This window comes from Budorcas taxicolor, chromosome 7, assembly GCF_023091745.1.
Source record: "Budorcas taxicolor isolate Tak-1 chromosome 7, Takin1.1, whole genome shotgun sequence".
Classification (NCBI taxonomy): domain Eukaryota; kingdom Metazoa; phylum Chordata; class Mammalia; order Artiodactyla; family Bovidae; genus Budorcas; species Budorcas taxicolor.
In genome coordinates this window covers 48,673,384-48,690,501 of record NC_068916.1, presented here as the reverse complement: position 1 = coordinate 48,690,501, position 17,118 = coordinate 48,673,384, and the positions used below count along the sequence as shown (strand labels likewise).

At 42.1% G+C, this 17,118-nt stretch overlaps 1 protein-coding gene across 1 annotated transcript in view; it reads left to right on the top strand.

The window, feature by feature from the left end:
• Positions 1-17,118, top strand: part of KLHL3 (kelch like family member 3) — a 118,266-nt gene that overhangs the window by 67,881 nt on the left and 33,267 nt on the right. Inside the window, exon 7 of the mRNA XM_052643643.1 lies at positions 10,195-10,311. Within this exon, the coding sequence (XP_052499603.1) occupies positions 10,195-10,311 (117 nt within the window). The remainder of the gene's footprint in view (positions 1-10,194; positions 10,312-17,118) is intronic.

Genomic DNA, 17,118 nt, shown 5'->3' with positions numbered 1-17,118 from the left:
TTCACTTTCACTTTTCACTTTCATGCATTGGAGAAGGAAATGGCAATCCACTCCAGTGTTCTTGCCTGGAGAATCCCAGGGATGGGGGAGCCTGGTGGGCTGCCGTCTCTGGGGTCGCACAGAGTCGGACATGACTGAAGCGACTTAGCAGCAGCAGCAGCCCTTCTGTCTGAATTCCTGGCCTCTCCAGGGATGGGTCTGGGGTATAGGCAGGAGCTCCCTGGCCAGTAGGCTGGGCTTGAGTGCTTGCTGCCAAGGCACCATCCAGGGGCCAAGCAAGTATATCCTATGCTTAGGCTGGCCTCTTGGCAGCCCTACCACACTCTGAGGTCAGCATTAGACCTGCCAAATTCTCAGCCTGCAAACAATGATCTGGCCTGAGTCAGTGATACTCTTTTTACTGTTCTCCTCTGAGAGCACAGTTCACTAAGCACCTGTGACTGGAATACTACCACACTACGACCAAAAACTTACCTTGACTGCTCACTGTGATTATTTCACACACTGTTAAAAAAAAGGTGTTTATGTTGCAGCAAGCTCAGAGACATGAGCAAATGCAAAGTGCACGACTCAGCTTTTACAAAGCCAGCATCTGGATCAAGAAACAGAACTCCAGGGTCTTCCTTCTAGTCACTACCTCCCACTTCAAGAAGACAAACTACTATTTGACTTCTTACAGATCAGTTTTATCAGCTTTTAAGCTTTGTATAAATGGAATCTTGCATTCTTTTGTGCCTGACTTCTTTTGCCCAGAGTACTGTTTTGCACATCATTCTAATTCTTAAAACAACTCGCAAGGCCATTTTGCAGAGGAGGAAACTGAGGCTTATTTACAGTAGATGGTTCTATAATTTGAAGCTGACTGTGTCTGCTGCCCTGCTTTTTATTAAGGAACCTCCACCCTGATGGGGAGACCCTTAGTTATTACCATTCAAGAACTTTGGGGGAGTTCCCTGGTTGCCTAGTGGTTAGCATTCTGGGCTTTCACTGTTGTGGCCCAGGTTCAGTCCCTGGTGGGTTCCTGTAAGCTGCGAGGCATGGCCAAAAAAAAAAAAAAGAGGAAAGAGCTTGCAGTCTGGTGGGCAGACAGACTGATAATGTGGCTGAGAAAAGTAGCTGGCTGTAATCAAAGTTCAAGGAAAGCACCCTAGAGTGTTTTATTCCAAATTTTGGGGGTAGGAAAGGCCTTATAGGAAAGGGAATATCTGAACTAAAACTTGGAGAATGAAAAGTTGGGTTTTTGGAAATCTATTCAGGTTGAAGGAATTGTAGGAATATAGGCATGAAAGTTTGAAATAACTTACTGAGGGGAAAATAATTCGTGTAATGCAAATCAAGGATTTTTGATGAGGGAACTGGAAGATAAGGCTGGGAAGGGAGTAGGGGTTGTGGAGAAGGTTAGGAAGTGAGGGCTTTCTTCTTTAGGCCAGTGTTTACCCAACTGCATGCTATAAAACCTAATGGTATGAGATAGTTTTCGGTAAAAAAAATGAAGTGTTCAAGTGAGATGCATTTGGGAGACAGTGGCTAAAACAAAGGAACCAGGTTGAGAAACTGTGGGACTTGTCTGAGCGTTTGTATATTAATGAGGATCGTGAATCTCTAAAAGGGATTTGTAGTTGTATCTGATGTGCTCCTCAGACTCTTTTGGGTCCTAGAACCTCTTTACTGTAGAATGTCTCTGGCTTCTAGTATTTTGAGGAACACATTAAGGAAGCCACCTTTCTTTTGTTGCCCCAAATAATTTTTAATTATTGTGTCTGTCAATTTTCATTTCATTAGTGATCTGTATGTTTTGATGGTGAGACCATCTTCAGAGAGTGTTATATCCATGGGAGTCTGGGTTATCCTGGGCTGTGAAGGTGCCCCTTCTAGAACAAATTTACTGGTTTGGAAATAGTTTTTATATTTTTGTCTTGAGTACCTCTTGTACCACCTGGATAGTAGTAATTCAACCCCCACATCTGTATGTGACATGAGCCTTGGGTTCTGGTTTCTTGAAGATGAAGTTTTCACTCCCCAGGCCATTAGGAGATGGTGAACTTCCTTCCACTTTCCCATAGCAGATGGTTGGAGTTCATCTATTGCCGGTTTTACAGCTGAGGCTACACTGTCCTCAAGGAGCCTGTGGCCTACACATTCAACCTGATGGGATACTTGTCCTGAACTATTAAAGCCCATATCGGAATTCTACAAGCCTGTGAGTCATTTTGGTCTCAGCTTTCATTCAGCTCCCAGACTTAAATCCTTTGTTATTTAAAGCACTCAGCGTTTACCTCTTGCTTCTGAGTATGGCTCAAATCTATTTTTTGGTTTTATACCATTTTTTCATGTGTTTAGAGCTATAGGGGAAGATTCCTTCTAAGTCAGCTCAGTATGCCGTGTTGGCTAGAAGTTGTTGTCCCTCCTTGGGTCATGTTCCCGTCATGTGTAGGATCAGTACAGCTGAAGTAGTCTGTCAGCTTGGAGGCCTTTGTGTCCAACCATTGCGCTTCAGTCCTTTCCCGTATCCTTTGTATAGTGAATCATAGTGGAAGTCTTTTGCTGGCTGTAGACAGTAGTGGAAACCTGGAGAACAATTTCCAGGCAAGGTGCTGTTATTGTTATAGTTTCGTCATTGTTTTTGTTTATAGGAAGTCAGATTTCTGGCAGTGTGCTGTTGGAGGAAGAGAAAGAACCATGTGCCTAGTCATTCCTGCTTTGATTAATCTATCCATTCTCTCAAGAAATATTTCTTGAGTGCTTTCTGTGTGACAGATACTATGTTAGCCACAGGAGAGACATTGGTGAACAGATAAACAACAAGATTCCTAGCCTCATGGAACTTACAGTTACATGGAGGGAGACAGATATTGTCAAACACACATGCAAATAAATATGCGGCTCGTGAGCACAGGGTGCTGTGAAAGTGCAGACTGAAAGCAGTAGTTGTGATTGCTGCCCTGACATCATGACTGGGTAGACCACTTTCTCACTGTCTTACCTCAAGTTCTCTTTTTGTGAGTGTCCCTAGCTGTTTCACAGAACTCTTGTGGGTCTGAAATGAAACAACTACAAGAAAGAGCTTTTTCAGTGTCAAACCTTAAGATGATACTATCTGAGAGATGAGGGCAACTAGATGAGGTTTTCCTAGAGTCTGGGGAGCCTTCAGACCAGTGATATGCTGGTAAATGTTTAGCAGTTGGCTCTCCAATAAAAAATTCCAAGAGCTTTGGTTTGTTTGCTGATCCCTTTGCTAATTTCCATGGTGTAAATATTTCCACCAAGGTAATGTCACTAGACACTGAATTGCGACCAGCTCCAATCCATCACTACTCCCAGCTGTGTCCCATGCTGTGTGTGGCAAGGAGTGGGAATATAGTTAACACACCTCTTGTTAAGTTTTGATTTGAGAAAGAGCACAGAAGTATGACAGAATCACTCTTGTGTCTGGGTATGCTGTCTTGTCTTTTTTTTTTTAAAGTAATCTTATTGAAGTTTAAAAGGTTTTTATTAAAATATAGTTGACATACAATATTTTGTTAGTTTTAGGTGTACATCATAGCGATTTGACACTGAAATGGATTATGAAATGATCACGTTAAGTCTAGTACCTGTCTGTCCCCACACACTTATTACAATATTATTGACTGTATTGTTTATGCTGTATGTTGCATCCCCATGACTTATTTTATAGCTGGAAGTTTATACCTCTTAGTACCCTTCACCTGTTCTACCCATCCCTCCACCCTCCTTCTGTCTGGCAACCATATGCTTATTCTCTGTCTGTGAGTCTGTTTTCATTTTGTCTTGTTTGTTCATTTGTTTTTTTTGTCTTTTAGATTCCATATATAAGTGAGATGATACGGTATTTGTCATTCTCTGACATTTCACCAAGCATAATATCCTCTAGATCCATCCATGTTGTCACAAATTTCACTTTTATATGGCTGATTCATATTCTGTGTGTGTGTGTGTGTGTATCACATTGGAAGTGCTGTCTTCTTGATTTAAAATCATGGCAGTGCATTTGGCAAATGCTATTGGCTCAGTCCCGAGGAAAGAAAAATGTACCAGGGGATGTTCTAGGATGACAGGGAGGGTGCAGTTAGGATTTTGGATTTAGAAACATAGTTTCCCAGCTCAACAGTATGCCCAGGTTTTTCAAATAATTGTGCCTCTGAGATGCTATATTGCATAATGTTAAACCTGAATTTTTGGCATTAGAGGTGAGTCCATGTCTCAGATCCACTGCTTCCTGGCAGAAGGGTCATGCACAGGTTGCCAGCCTCTCTAAGGCTGTTTTCTCACCTATAAAATGTGAGCAGTGGTACCTCCTTCACAGAGTCTAGGGTGGACTAAATGAGGTCATACGTGTAAAATGCTCAGGACTGTGCCTGCTGTTACTGCTGAAATTAGTCCTCAATCTTGAGTAGCAAATCTGGTCCATGTAGGAATATAGATTTTCCCCTGATGTTCTCAAAGCTAGTTTATTTCCCCATCCCGTGTTAGGGTGAGAATCACCCTTAACTGGACCTTTCCCCTTGCCAAGTCACTGCCCTGCCCTATTTTAATCTGAGTCCCCCTCTTCATTCTCAGAACATGTTATTTTTCTTTTAATTTTTAAATTTTTAATTGGAGGATAATTGCTTTACAACATTGTGTTGGGTTTCTGCCGTACGTCAGCATGAATCAAGCAGGACAGAGTGCCCCAGGGCTACCCTCTTTGCTCAGTATGCAGGTACGTCTGGCTTGGCTCCCTCTATAACTTTGAGGGTAGAGTGGAAGGATCAGGTTCATCTAGTGTTTTCTGACCAAGGCTTGTGCTTCCATCAGAGGTATGAGCTGAGGACTATGAAATCCGATTTTCTCCATCTTCTTTCCATGTAGCAACCTTGTAGCACTCAAAAAATTGGTTCTGAAACATGAAGCAGTGAGGAAATGATGCTATGGACTTCCCTTGTGGTTCAGCTGGTAAAGAATCCGCCTGCAATGCGGGAGACCAGGTTTCGATCGCTGGATAGGGAAGATCCCCTAGAAAAGGGAAAGGCTACCCACTTAAGTATTCTGGCGTGGAGAATTCCATGGACCGTATAGTTCTTGGGGTTGCAAAGAGTCAGATACGACTGAGTGACTTTCACTTTCTTTGTCTAAAAGTGAAACACTAAGTGTGCCTTGGGGGCAACTGGTTATTTCATCATGGGGCCCACAAAAAAAAAAAAAGTTTTCATCTGAGTAGACGTTACCCTGTCCCATGATTGAAGCCACAGGGTTGCTGCTTAGATCTAACAGACCAGGGCTTTATGCAGTTTTCCTTTAAAGGGCCAGAGAGTAAATATTTTAGGCTTTGTGGGCCACAGCCTCTCAATTCAGCTCTGCTATTAAAGTGTGAAAGCAGCCGTAGATGATTTGTAATGAGTGAGCATGGCTGTGTTCCAAGAAAATTTTATTTACAAAAACAGGTGCATGTGGCCTGTGGGCTGAGGTTTGCCAACTGGGTAGCTACTGAGAATAACGGGAAAGAGTCTGAGCATTAGAGATGGGAGTATGTGGACCCAGCTCTGCTGCTTTCTGGCTCTGGACTTGAGTGAGTCACTCGTACGGGGCCGGAGTGTATACTCACTGGCCGTCAGGAGAGTCCGGGGTTATGGTATTTCTGGAGAGTGTGGTGCTGGGCACGAGCTGCTGCTAGACATGAGCTGCTGCTGCTTCTACTTGTTGCCCCTTTGCCTTGGCCACTCCTTTGACAGCAGGGGCTGTTGGGAACGATTGTAGGCCCATAGGCTAGTTGAAGTTCATTTGCTTATTTTCCAAACATGGCATCTAAATGAAAAAAGTATGCGACCTCCTCTAGCTGTGGAGAAGGTCACCGTTGCTGCCAAGTGCTGTGGCTTTCACAGCTGAGTAGGTAAACAGTGCAACTGAGCGGAACCAGTTAGACAAGTCAAGCCAAAAATAAAGATAAGGTTAAATATCGACTTCATTAGACTCAGCCTGCATTGCAGCTTCTATAACAAAGACTATGCTGATTGACAGGGAACGGTGTGATCAGCAAATCCTACCTACTCAAGGCCCTGCTGTTCATTCTTTAGGAAAGCGTTCTCATCCGGCCATGCGCTCTGTGCCTGGCACTGTGCTTGGTGGCAGGAAGTGCAGAGACAGAGCTGATACCCTTCTCACCCTGTAGGAATCACAGTCCAGTAAAGGGAAGAGGAAGGCAGTGTGCGCAACAGAGCAGGTGTGGCTGTCCGTCACCTAACCCAGCAAAGCCAGGCGTCTCTGGCATCCTTTGGTTCTAGGGCCTGGCTCTGCTTCCCTAACCCTGCTGCCTGCTCCAGCCTGCTTACACGCTCATTCTGAACTCTTTTGTCCATTCATTCTTTAAATACATTTGAATGTGTATTATGTGCCAACAAGTAAGACAAGGTCCCTGTTCTTATGAATCTTAAGGGTTAATTGAAGAGACACGCAATTATTTACAGTATAATGCAATAAGGTTGAGACACATAGCTACGTGAGAGTTAATAATTTTTAGAAATGAACTAGACAAGGAGGATTTCTATGACATGTGTGTCTGTGTTTGTACACATGTAGGTTATTTTATATAGAAATGAGAGCAAACTACACATGTATACTGCTCCTTCCCTTCTGTTCCATTCCACTCATCTCTCTTCCTTCTCTTCTTTCTGATGGATTCCTTCCTGATATCTCATCCAATCCGAGTATTCTCAGCCTGACTTAAGTACGTGTTTAGGAAATAGGGCCAAAGCATTAGTAACATATCAATACACACAAATACACAGTTAGAATAAGAAAAATTGGAGGTTTTTAACCCACACTGGGAGATACAGCTTTCATTTCAACTTGTGAATTTTGAAACTGTAAATTTTTCTGTAGTATTTACCTTTTCTCTTAGGATTTTTTTTCTTCTCCCTTCCACTTTTTATTTTGAAAAATTTCAAACCTGTGGTAAAGTTGGAAAAGAATGAACATTCATATATTCTTTACCTAGATTCACCATTTGTTAACATTGTGCTTCATTTGCTTTCTTTCTTTCTCTCTATAATCTTTTATTTTGTTAAATATTTAATTTTTATTTTTGACAATAAATTGTAGACATTATGACACTTTACCCTTAAGTATTTTAGCTTGCCCTTCCTGAGAACAAGGAAATTCTCTTTCTGAGCCGTAAAACCATTATCATACCAAACAAATGTAACACTGACACAATAATATTTTCTAATATACAGTTGGCATTCAAATTTCCTAACAGTCTCAAAAAAAGTCTTTCATGGTTGTTTCTTTTTAATCCATGACCGAATAAGGATCATGCCTTGCATTTAGTTCTATGTCTCTGAGGAAGAAGAGTAAGCGTGCATGCTGTCATGACCAGCTCTTTGAGACCCCATGGACTGTAGTCTGTCAGGCTCCTCTGTCCTTGGGATTTCCCCGGCAAGAATACTGGAGTCGGTTGCCGTTTCCTTCTCCAGGGGATCTTCTGTTTCCATGCCTTTTTTAGTGTCTTTCATAATGCTAACAGCTTTTTTAAATGGCAATTAAAATTTTTTTGTTTATTTATTTTTGACTATGCTAGGTCTTTGTTGCTGCACTTGGGCTTTCTCTAGTTGTGGCAAGTGGGGGCTGCTCTCTAGTTGTGGTTCATGGGCTACTCATTGTGGTGGCTTCTCTTGTGGACCCCAGGCTCTGGGCACATGGGTTCTGTAGTTGTGCTACAGAGCACAGGCTTAGTTGTCCCTCAGCATGGGAAGTCTTCCCGCACGAGGGATTGAACCTGTGTCCCCCCTGGATGGCCAGGGACGTCCCTAGTGCTAACAGTTTTGAGGAATCCAGGACACTTATGTTGGAGAGTGTCCCACACATGCAGTTGTCTATTTCTTTGCTATAAGGTTCAGGTTTAGAGTTTTAGAAAGACTACTGCATAGAGAATGCTAATTCCCTCTCATTAAGTCGCGTTCAGGAGTGTAGTATAAATTTGGCCTGTTTGCTAGTGGTGTTAACTTAGACCACTTGGTAAAGGTGGCATCTGTCAGATCAGCCAGTCTGAATCTCCCCCACTCTCCCTGTGTGATTGATAAGTGTTCTGTCAGATGACGCTTGGGAACTGTGGATATCTTGTTCCCAGCGACTTTTCACCCAATGGTCTCAGCATCTGTGGGCGACACTGGCTGAATCAGTTATTATATCTGTGGTTGCAAAGTGATGTTTTTTTAATTCTGTGCTTTTACTTTATTAGCTGGCACTTTTCTGTGAAGAGCAGCCTTTCCATACTTTTTAAACTATGGATTCTTTTTATTCTTTGGGTTTTGGTTCATTGCTATCTTTTTCTTTTAACTAAATATATTTTAAATGGGGTATGATTTACACACAGTGAAATGTATAGATATTAAGTGTAAGATTTGATTAGTTTTGACAAATGCACTTGCCTATATAGCTCCCTCTCTATCCAGATATAGACACTATCCATTATCACCAGAAGTTTTCTTTGGCCCCTTCCCAGTCAGCGCTGAATTACTTATTCATTATCCTGTTAGATGTTTAAATTGTCCCAAATGTTGGCAATGAAAAAGCCCTGTCCAGCTCTCTCTGGTCTGTCTGTTGTGTCACCTTGATCTTTGAGTACTTTCTTGCTTTCTGGCACAAGTGTTTGGTCTTATTATTAGTTGTTGTTATTATTGTTTTTAACAGCTGAAAATATCCCATGTCAAAACTAGTTTAACAATTTCTCCACTAGTGGACTTCAGATAGTTTCTTTATCCTCTTACAAAAATCCTGCAGCAAACATCTTGGAACACATATTCTTGCACCACTTGTGTAAATATTTTTGTTGACTAGAGCTCTGGAAGTTATATTTCTAGGTCAAAGATACGCACATTTGAATTTTTGATTGCTATTGCCAAATTCTTCCTTCCCCTCTTAAAAAGCCATGTTAGTTAAGCTTCCACAAACACTGGTGGTTTCCCTGCTGTCTTACCAATGCTGACGTTTATGCGTGTCTGTGTGTATGGTGGTGCAGGGTTTGAATCTGAACTTAACCTTGAGTAAGGCAAACAGTCAAACCATAGATTCCCCTTTTTGGTTCCAAGACCTGTTTTGATTTGTATAGAAATGAAATCTCTCTTCGAAGGAAAGGTTCAACCCAAGGAGAAATTTTTGCCATTCTCTGTCATCAGTTCAGTTCAGTTCAGTCGCTCAGTCATGTCCAGCTCTTTGCAACCCCATGAATTGCAGCACGCCAGGCCTCCCTGTCCATCACCATCTCCCGGAGTTCACTCAGACTCACGTCCATCGAGTCCGTGATGCCATCCAGCCATCTCATCCTCTGTCGTCCCTTTCTCCTCCTGCCCCCAATCCCTCCCAGCATCAGAGTCTTTTCCAATGAGTCAACTCTTCACATGAGGTGGCCAAAGTACTGGAGATTCAGCATTAGCATCATTCCTTCCAAAGAAATCCCAGGGTTGATTTCCTTCAGAATAGACTGGTTGGATCTCCTTGCATTCCAAGGGACTCTCAAGAGTCTTCTCCAACACCACAGTTCAAAAGCATCCATTCTTCGGTGCTCAGCCTTCTTCACAGTCCAACTCGCACATCCATACATGACCACTGGAAAAACCATAGCCTTGACTAGATGGACCCTAGTTGGCAAAGTAATGTCTCTGCTTTTGAATATACTATCTGGGTTGGTCATCAGTTCACCATTATTACCAACTTTTGTGGGGGACATCTTTATAGTTTTTGTTCTGCATTAAATGAACATGGGAAATAGATGAAGAGAAGGGTTTGTGTGATGAAGGCATTGCCCCCAGGGCTTCTGGTCCTCTTGGGAAGACTTTGTAAAATTTGATTCAGAGTTATTTCTCTGCATTTCCACCCTGGGGTAACTGTTGGAATTGATTTTTATTTTGCAATGAACCTGGATGATTCTATGTTTGGGGCAGCAGGTTTGTGTGTGTGTGTGTGTGTGTGTGTGTGTGTGTGTGTGTGTATGAGGGAGGCAGAGAGAGCACTCTCTGACATGACATCAGGTAGTAAATATATTCTGTTTTTATTAATATTTTCAATATTAGACCTTAGGTTAAATGCCTTTGTGGATGACTTGTAACTTTTCTTTCTTTTTTAAGGTTGAAGAGATTGTTTGAAAGCTATTTTAAAGTTATTATCCTTTGCTAAAGTTCCCTATTTTGGTTTTCCTTACAGGTATTTGAAGCTGTGATTTCATGGATCAATTATGAGAAAGAGACCCGTTTAGAGCACATGGCAAAACTGATGGAACATGTCCGTCTCCCTCTCTTGCCGAGGGATTACCTCGTCCAGGTGAGTGCTGCGTGAAGAATCAAGTGCTTCCCTGGTCGCCCCGGCCTCTAGGAGTAGCAGTGGGCAACACTGGTTGTATGGAATGGTGAGGAGTTCCATGGGTCTTTGGTGTGGAGTGAGGGCACTGACCCACTGATCCTCAGTGTGAGGATGTGTTAGTGTAAGGTTTAAGAGCATAGGTTTGAGAATGAGACACTTAGGTTTAGTTTCTCCTCTCCCACTTCTTAGCTTTGAGTCTCAGTTTCTTTTTCTCTAGCAGGGAAATTGTACTAAAGCCAGGTAGGGTTGTTATGAGGACCAAAGGAGTTGTAAGTATGTAGTTCAGGTGTTTAGCATGGAGCCCAGGGACAACACGTGTTCAACAGAAGTTAGCTGCTTTTGTTGTACAGGACTTCAGCTAGGAGGGTCATTTCTATGTTCATGTTTCTATGTTCCCTTTTTGCTTCATGTTAGGCAACTTGGGGCCTAATTCAGGACATAAAAACCAGCTCTTCACAGCTGCCTGGAATACATACTGCATATATGGGCTTCCCAGGTGGCTTAGTGGTAACGAATTCGCCTGCCAATGTAGGAGACACAGGAGATGTGGGTTTGATCCCTGGGTCAGGTAGATCCCCTGCGGGAGGGCATGGCTATCCACTCCAGTATTCTTGCCTGGAGAATCCCCATGGACAGAGGAGCCTGGTGGGCCCATTCCGTGGGGTCGCAGAGAGTCGGACATGACTGAGTGAGCACACACTGCTTCCTCTAAAACATGGCACCACATGTTTTTTCATTTAATCCTATAACAACCCTGTGAGCAGAGGTTATAACCCTCTTTTGACAAATGTGGGCTTTGAGGCTTATGGAGGTTGGGATTTATGTGGGGTCTCCAGCTAATAGGTAGGTGACAGGGTCAGGATTCAAATCCATGCCTGTCTGGCTCCAGAGCACCCCACCTTCCCTAAGCAGACACCATCTTTAATACTCTCTGTTCTGTTTGTGCATTACACAACTGACTTTGTAGCATAAATGGCATTAGATGTTTTCCAAGCAGGCAGAAGATAAAACTTAATAGATAAACGACAAGTGCCAAGGCAGAAGGCCAGCTCAGCCATTCTCAGGAAGCCTCTGGGAGGAATGGCAGGCGTAAAGCAAGGATAAGAGGAGGTTCAGTATCCAGCAGCAGAGCTCTGTCACTTCTTGACCATAAGACGCTGGGTAAATCCTCAACCTTTTTAAGCCTCTGCCTTCTGATCTGGTGAAAAGAGCCCCTGCCCTTCTAGGATCATTTGAGGATCAAATGAGATACATCATGTAGAGCCTACAACCCAGTGTTCAGTGACACTACTGCTGTCGTCACACCACTGCTGCTATCGGCACTAGTGGGAGACAGTATCCTTACCAGCCCTTGTAAAGTCCTAGTTCGTGACAGTGTTGACCACAGTCCTCAGAGGTCAGTGGAATGTTTTCTGTGTGTCTGAACCTCAGCCCTCTTCTCAGGGTGTTGAGCGGATCGCTCAGTCATGTCCGACTCTTTGCAATCCCGTGGACTGTAGCCTGCCAGGTTCCTCTGTCTGTGAAATACTCGAGGCACAAATACTAGAATGGGTTGCCACTTCCTTCTCCAGGGGTCTTCCCAACACAGGGATTGAACCCGGATCTCTTTGTATTGCAGGCAGATTCTTTACCTTCTTGGCCACCAGGGAAGCCCAGGGGCCAGAGTGTATACTCAATAACCTTCAGACGTGCCCTGCGTTTTACACCGTAGATGGTACCACTGCCACCTGGTGGCCACACATTCTTCCTGTAGGAGAGGCCCCCTCAGCAGAGGAACCAAACCCACCCCAGCTCCCAGTGTCGGAATCAAGCCTCCCATGGAGTGGGCCCAGCCACCTGTAGAGGTGGATGCTTGGCCTCCAGCACCGTCTGACCTGCATAGGGACCAAGGGCAGCCCATGGACTTGGGTTCTGGAGAAAGCTAAAGGGCCTTAGAGAACCCGTACTCACCACCTCCATCCGGTGCCTGCAAGGGAAACTTAATGAAGACTTTAGGAAATAGTTCCTGGGTCATTAGGGCAAGGTCAGGTTTAGGTCTGGAGAAGAAGGAAGACAGAGACAATGGGCGTGAGATCTGTGATGTGGGACTTTTTTTTTTTTTTTTTTTAATTTTAAAATCTTTAATTCTTACATGTGTTCCCAAACATGAACCCCCCTCCCACCTCCCTCCCCATAACATCTCTGTGGGTCATCCCCATGCACCAGCCCCAAGCATGCTGTATCCTGCGTCAGACATAGACTAGCGATTCAATTCTTACATGATAGTATATATGATAGAATGCCATTCTCCCATATCATCCCACCCTCTCCCTCTCCCTCTGAGTCCAAAAGTCCGTTATAGACAGCTGCGTCTTTTTTCCTGTCTTGCATACAGGGTCGTCATTGCCATCTTTCTAAATTCCATATATATGTGTTAGTATACTGTATTGGTGTTTTTCTTTCTGGCTTACTTCACTCTGTATAATCGGCTCCAGTTTCGTCCATCTCATCAGAACTGATTCAAATGAATTCTTTTTAACGGCTGAGTAATACTCCATTGTGTATATGTACCACAGCTTTCTTAGCCATTCATCTGCTGATGGACATCTAGGTTGTTTCCATGTCCTGGCTATTATAATCAGTGCTGCGATGAACATTGGGGTACATGTGTCTCTTTCAATTCTGGTTTCCTCGGTGTATATGCCCAGCAGTGGGATTGCTGGGTCATAAGGGAGTTCTATTTTTAAGTTTTTTTTTTTTTTTTTTTTCCAAAACAGCTTCAGAAGGAGATATTTCATTAACACTCATTTGACCTTGAAACTTCAAACAGTTCTAACCACTGAGGATGACTGTTGGAGGAGGAGAGAAAGGAAAGCTCTGGGCAGACCTGTACCAGTATTCCTAGGGGAGGTGTTTTTTTTTGTGGTTGGTGGTTGGTTTTTTAAAAAATAGCTAACATTTATTAGGTTTTCATTAAATATTTAAAAATATTGTGCCAAGTGTATAGCATGGTATATCTTATTTAAAAATTTGTTCTTGTCATAAAATATGTATAATATAAACTTCATCCTTTTAACCATTTGAAGTGTACAGTACAGTGGCATTAATTGCACTCATTGTGCTCTGCAACCATCACCATACCCATTTCTAAAACTTTTTCATCATCCCAGATTGAAACTCTGCACACATGAGTACTCTCTGAATGAGTGCTTTGGGAGAAGTCGCTACTCATGCATTTTTCCTTCTTCCCAAGCTTTTAAAGAGATCCTCTCCCACCCTTGAAAATTTTTTTAACTGACCCTAAATGTTTATGATTTGTCCCAATTTGCCTTAGCCCCTCAGTGGGACAGAAAAAACCTTCCCAGAAAAGGGAGTGTTCCTGGGGATCGTCTGTGGGGAAGGAGGCATCCAGATGTAACAGAGGTGTTCTCACTGACCCTCCTTTTCCTGGCATTTCTGACACTGCTCTGCAGATGATGGCCCTGGCCACATTCCCATTCCTAGTTACAGGTAAGGACCCAGGAGAGGCTCAGCCAGACCTGTGCATGACCACTCCAGGGCTGAGAGAGTTGAGATGGAAAGGCCCTTCTCATTCTCTGACTACACCTGAGGGCTCATGGTCAGAACCCTTGTTTTGTTCATCATTTTCTCCCCTGAGATTCAGCACTGAGCTGCTTAACCAGGAGACATTCAATCACTGTTAGCTGCTGAATGGAACTGACCTTTGCCGATAACTCCCAAACACTCCAGCAAAGAAAACATGAAGTAGCCTTCGAGGATCACACTACCCCTTACAAACATGTCATGTAGCAATCTGACCTGCACCCAAGGGCAGAGATTTGAGAGTTGGGGTACCAACCTGGTTCATGTTTAGCTTTGCACATAAAATATTTAGGCTTAAGTCCTTGGCTGTAGAAAAAGGCATGAAGAAGTCACAACCCCAGCTTAGATGGGGTCCAAGTAGAGGTCAGTTGGTGGGACTTTAGTGCAAGACATTCTTTCTGCTCTGATATGTTATACAGTGCCTCACTGGCTGCTTCTCCCTGAGGCTTGTACAGTAGGAAAAGGGATATGAATTCTTCATGAACATCACCTTATTACACCCCGTGCCTACAAGAGCTGGCTGTTGGGTCCCACTGTCTTCCTGTCTCCCTCCCTTTCCTTCTCGCAAATGCCTGACCGTTTGCCTTAAACACTATAAAGTGTAGGTTGATACAAATGTAATTTTAGTTTAGGACTATGAATTGTAAATCACTGTAACTAGGCTTAAACACATCTTTTTTTTCTTTTTAATTTATTGTTTTACTGAAGGATAATTGCTTTACAGAATTTTGTTGTTTTCTGTCAAACCTCAACATGAATCAGCCATAGGTATACATATATGCCCTCCCTTTGAACCTCCCTCCCATCTCCCGCCCATTCCCACCCCTCTAGATTGATGCAGAGTCCTTGTTTGACTTTCCTGAGCCATACAGCAAATTCCCATTGGCTCTCTATTTTACATATAGCAATGTAAGTTTCCACGTTACTCTTTCCATATACTTCACCCTCTCCTCCCCTCTCCTCATGTCCATAGGTCTATTTTCTATGTCTATTTCTCCATTGCTGCCCTGTAAATAAATTCTTCAGTACCATTTTTCTAGATTCTGTATATATACATTAGAATATGATATTTATCTTTCTCTTTCTGACTCATTCACTCTGTATAATAGGTTCTAGGTTCATCCACCTCATCAGAACTGACTCAAATGTGTTTCTTTTTATGGCTTAGTAATATTCCATTGTGTATATATACCACAGCTGTTTTATCCATTCATCTGTCAATGGACATCTAGGTTGCTTCCATGTTCTAGCTATTGTAAATAATGCTGCAATGAACAATGGGATACAATTTTCAATTTTGGTTTCCTCAGTGTATATGCCTAGGAGTAGGATTGCTTGGTTGTATGGTAGTTTTATTCCTAGTTTTTAAAGGAATCTCCGTACCGTTTTCCATAGTGGCTGTAGCAATTTACATTCCCACTAACAGTGCAAGAATGTTCCCTTTTCTCCACACACTCTCCAGCATTTATTGTTTGTAGACTTTTTGATGATGGCCATTCTGACCAGTGTAAGGTGATATCTCATTGTAGTTTTGATTTGCATTTCTCTAATAACGAGCAATGTTGAGCCTCTTTTCATGTGTTTGTTAGCCATCTGTATGTCTTCTTTGGAGAAATATCTATTTACATCTTTTCCCCACTTTTTGATTGGGTTGGTTGTTTTTCTGGCATTGAGCTGTATGAATTGCTTGTATATTTTGGAAATTAATCCTTTGTCAGTTGTTTCATTTGCTATTATTTTCTCCCATTCTGAAGGTTGTCTTTTCAGCTTGCTTAGTTTCCTTTGCTGTGCAAAAGCTTTTAAGTTTAATCAGGTCCCACCTGTTTACTTTTGTTTTTATTTCCATTACTCTAGGAGGTGGGTCATAGAGGATCTTGCTTTGATTTATGTCATCAAGTGTTCTGCCTATGTTTTCCTCTAAGAGTTTCTGGTCTTACATTTTGGTCTTAATCCATTTTGAGTTTATCTTTGTGTGTGGTGTTAGGAAGTGTTCTAATTTCATTCTTTTACATGTAGCTGTCCAGTTTTCCTAACACCATTTATTGAAGAGGCTGTCTTTGCCCCATTGTACATTCTTGCCTCCTTTGTCAAAAATAAGGTACCCATAGGTGCATGGGTTTATTTCTGGGCTTTCTATCTTGTTCCATTGGTCTATATTTCTGTTTTTGTGCCAGTACCATACTGTCTTGATGACTGTAGCTTTGTAGTATAATCTGAAGTCAGGAAGGTTGATTCCTTCAGCTCCATTCTTTTCCAAGACTCCTTTGGCTATTTGGGGTCTTTTGTGTTTCCATATGAACTGTGAAATTTTTTTCTTCTAGTTCTGTGAAAAATGCCATTGATAATTTGACAGGGATCGCATTGAATCTGTAGATTGCATTTGGTAGTATAGTCATTTTCACAATATTGATTCTTCCTACCTAAGAACATGGACTATCTCTCCATCTGTTTATGTCATCTTTGATTTCTTTCATTAGTGTCATAATTTTCTAAGTAAAGTTCTTTTGTCTCCTTAAGTAAGTTTATTCCCAGATATTTAATTCTTTTTGTTGCAACAGTGGATGGATTGATTCCTTAATTTCTCTTTCTGATTTTTCGTTGTTAGCATATAGAAATGCAAGCGATTTCTGTGTATTGATTTTGTATCCCACAACTTTGCTAAATTCACTGATTAGCTCTAGTAATTTTCTGATAGTATCTTTAGGGTTTTCTGTGTACAGTATCATGTCATCTGCAAACAGTGAGTTTTACTTCTTTTTTTCCAATTTGGATTCCTTTTATTTCTTTTTCTTCTCTGATTGCTGTAGCTAGGACTTCCAGAACTATGTTGAATAATAGTGGTGAAAGTGGACACCTTGCTTGTTGTTCCTGATCTTAGGGGGAATGCTTTCAGGTTTTCACGATTGAGAATAATGTTTGCTATAGGCTTATCATATATGGCCTTTACTATGTTGAGGTAGGTTCCTTCTATGCCCATTTTTTGAAGAGTTTTAATCATAAATGGGTGCTGAATTTTGTCAAAGGCTTTTTCTTTATCTATTGAGATTATCAAATGGTTTTTATCTTTCAATTTGTCAATATGGTATATCACATTGCTTGATTTGCACATATTGAAGAATCCTTGAATTCCTGGAATAAACCCAACTTGATCATGGTGTGTGAGCTTTTTGATGTGTTGCTGAATTC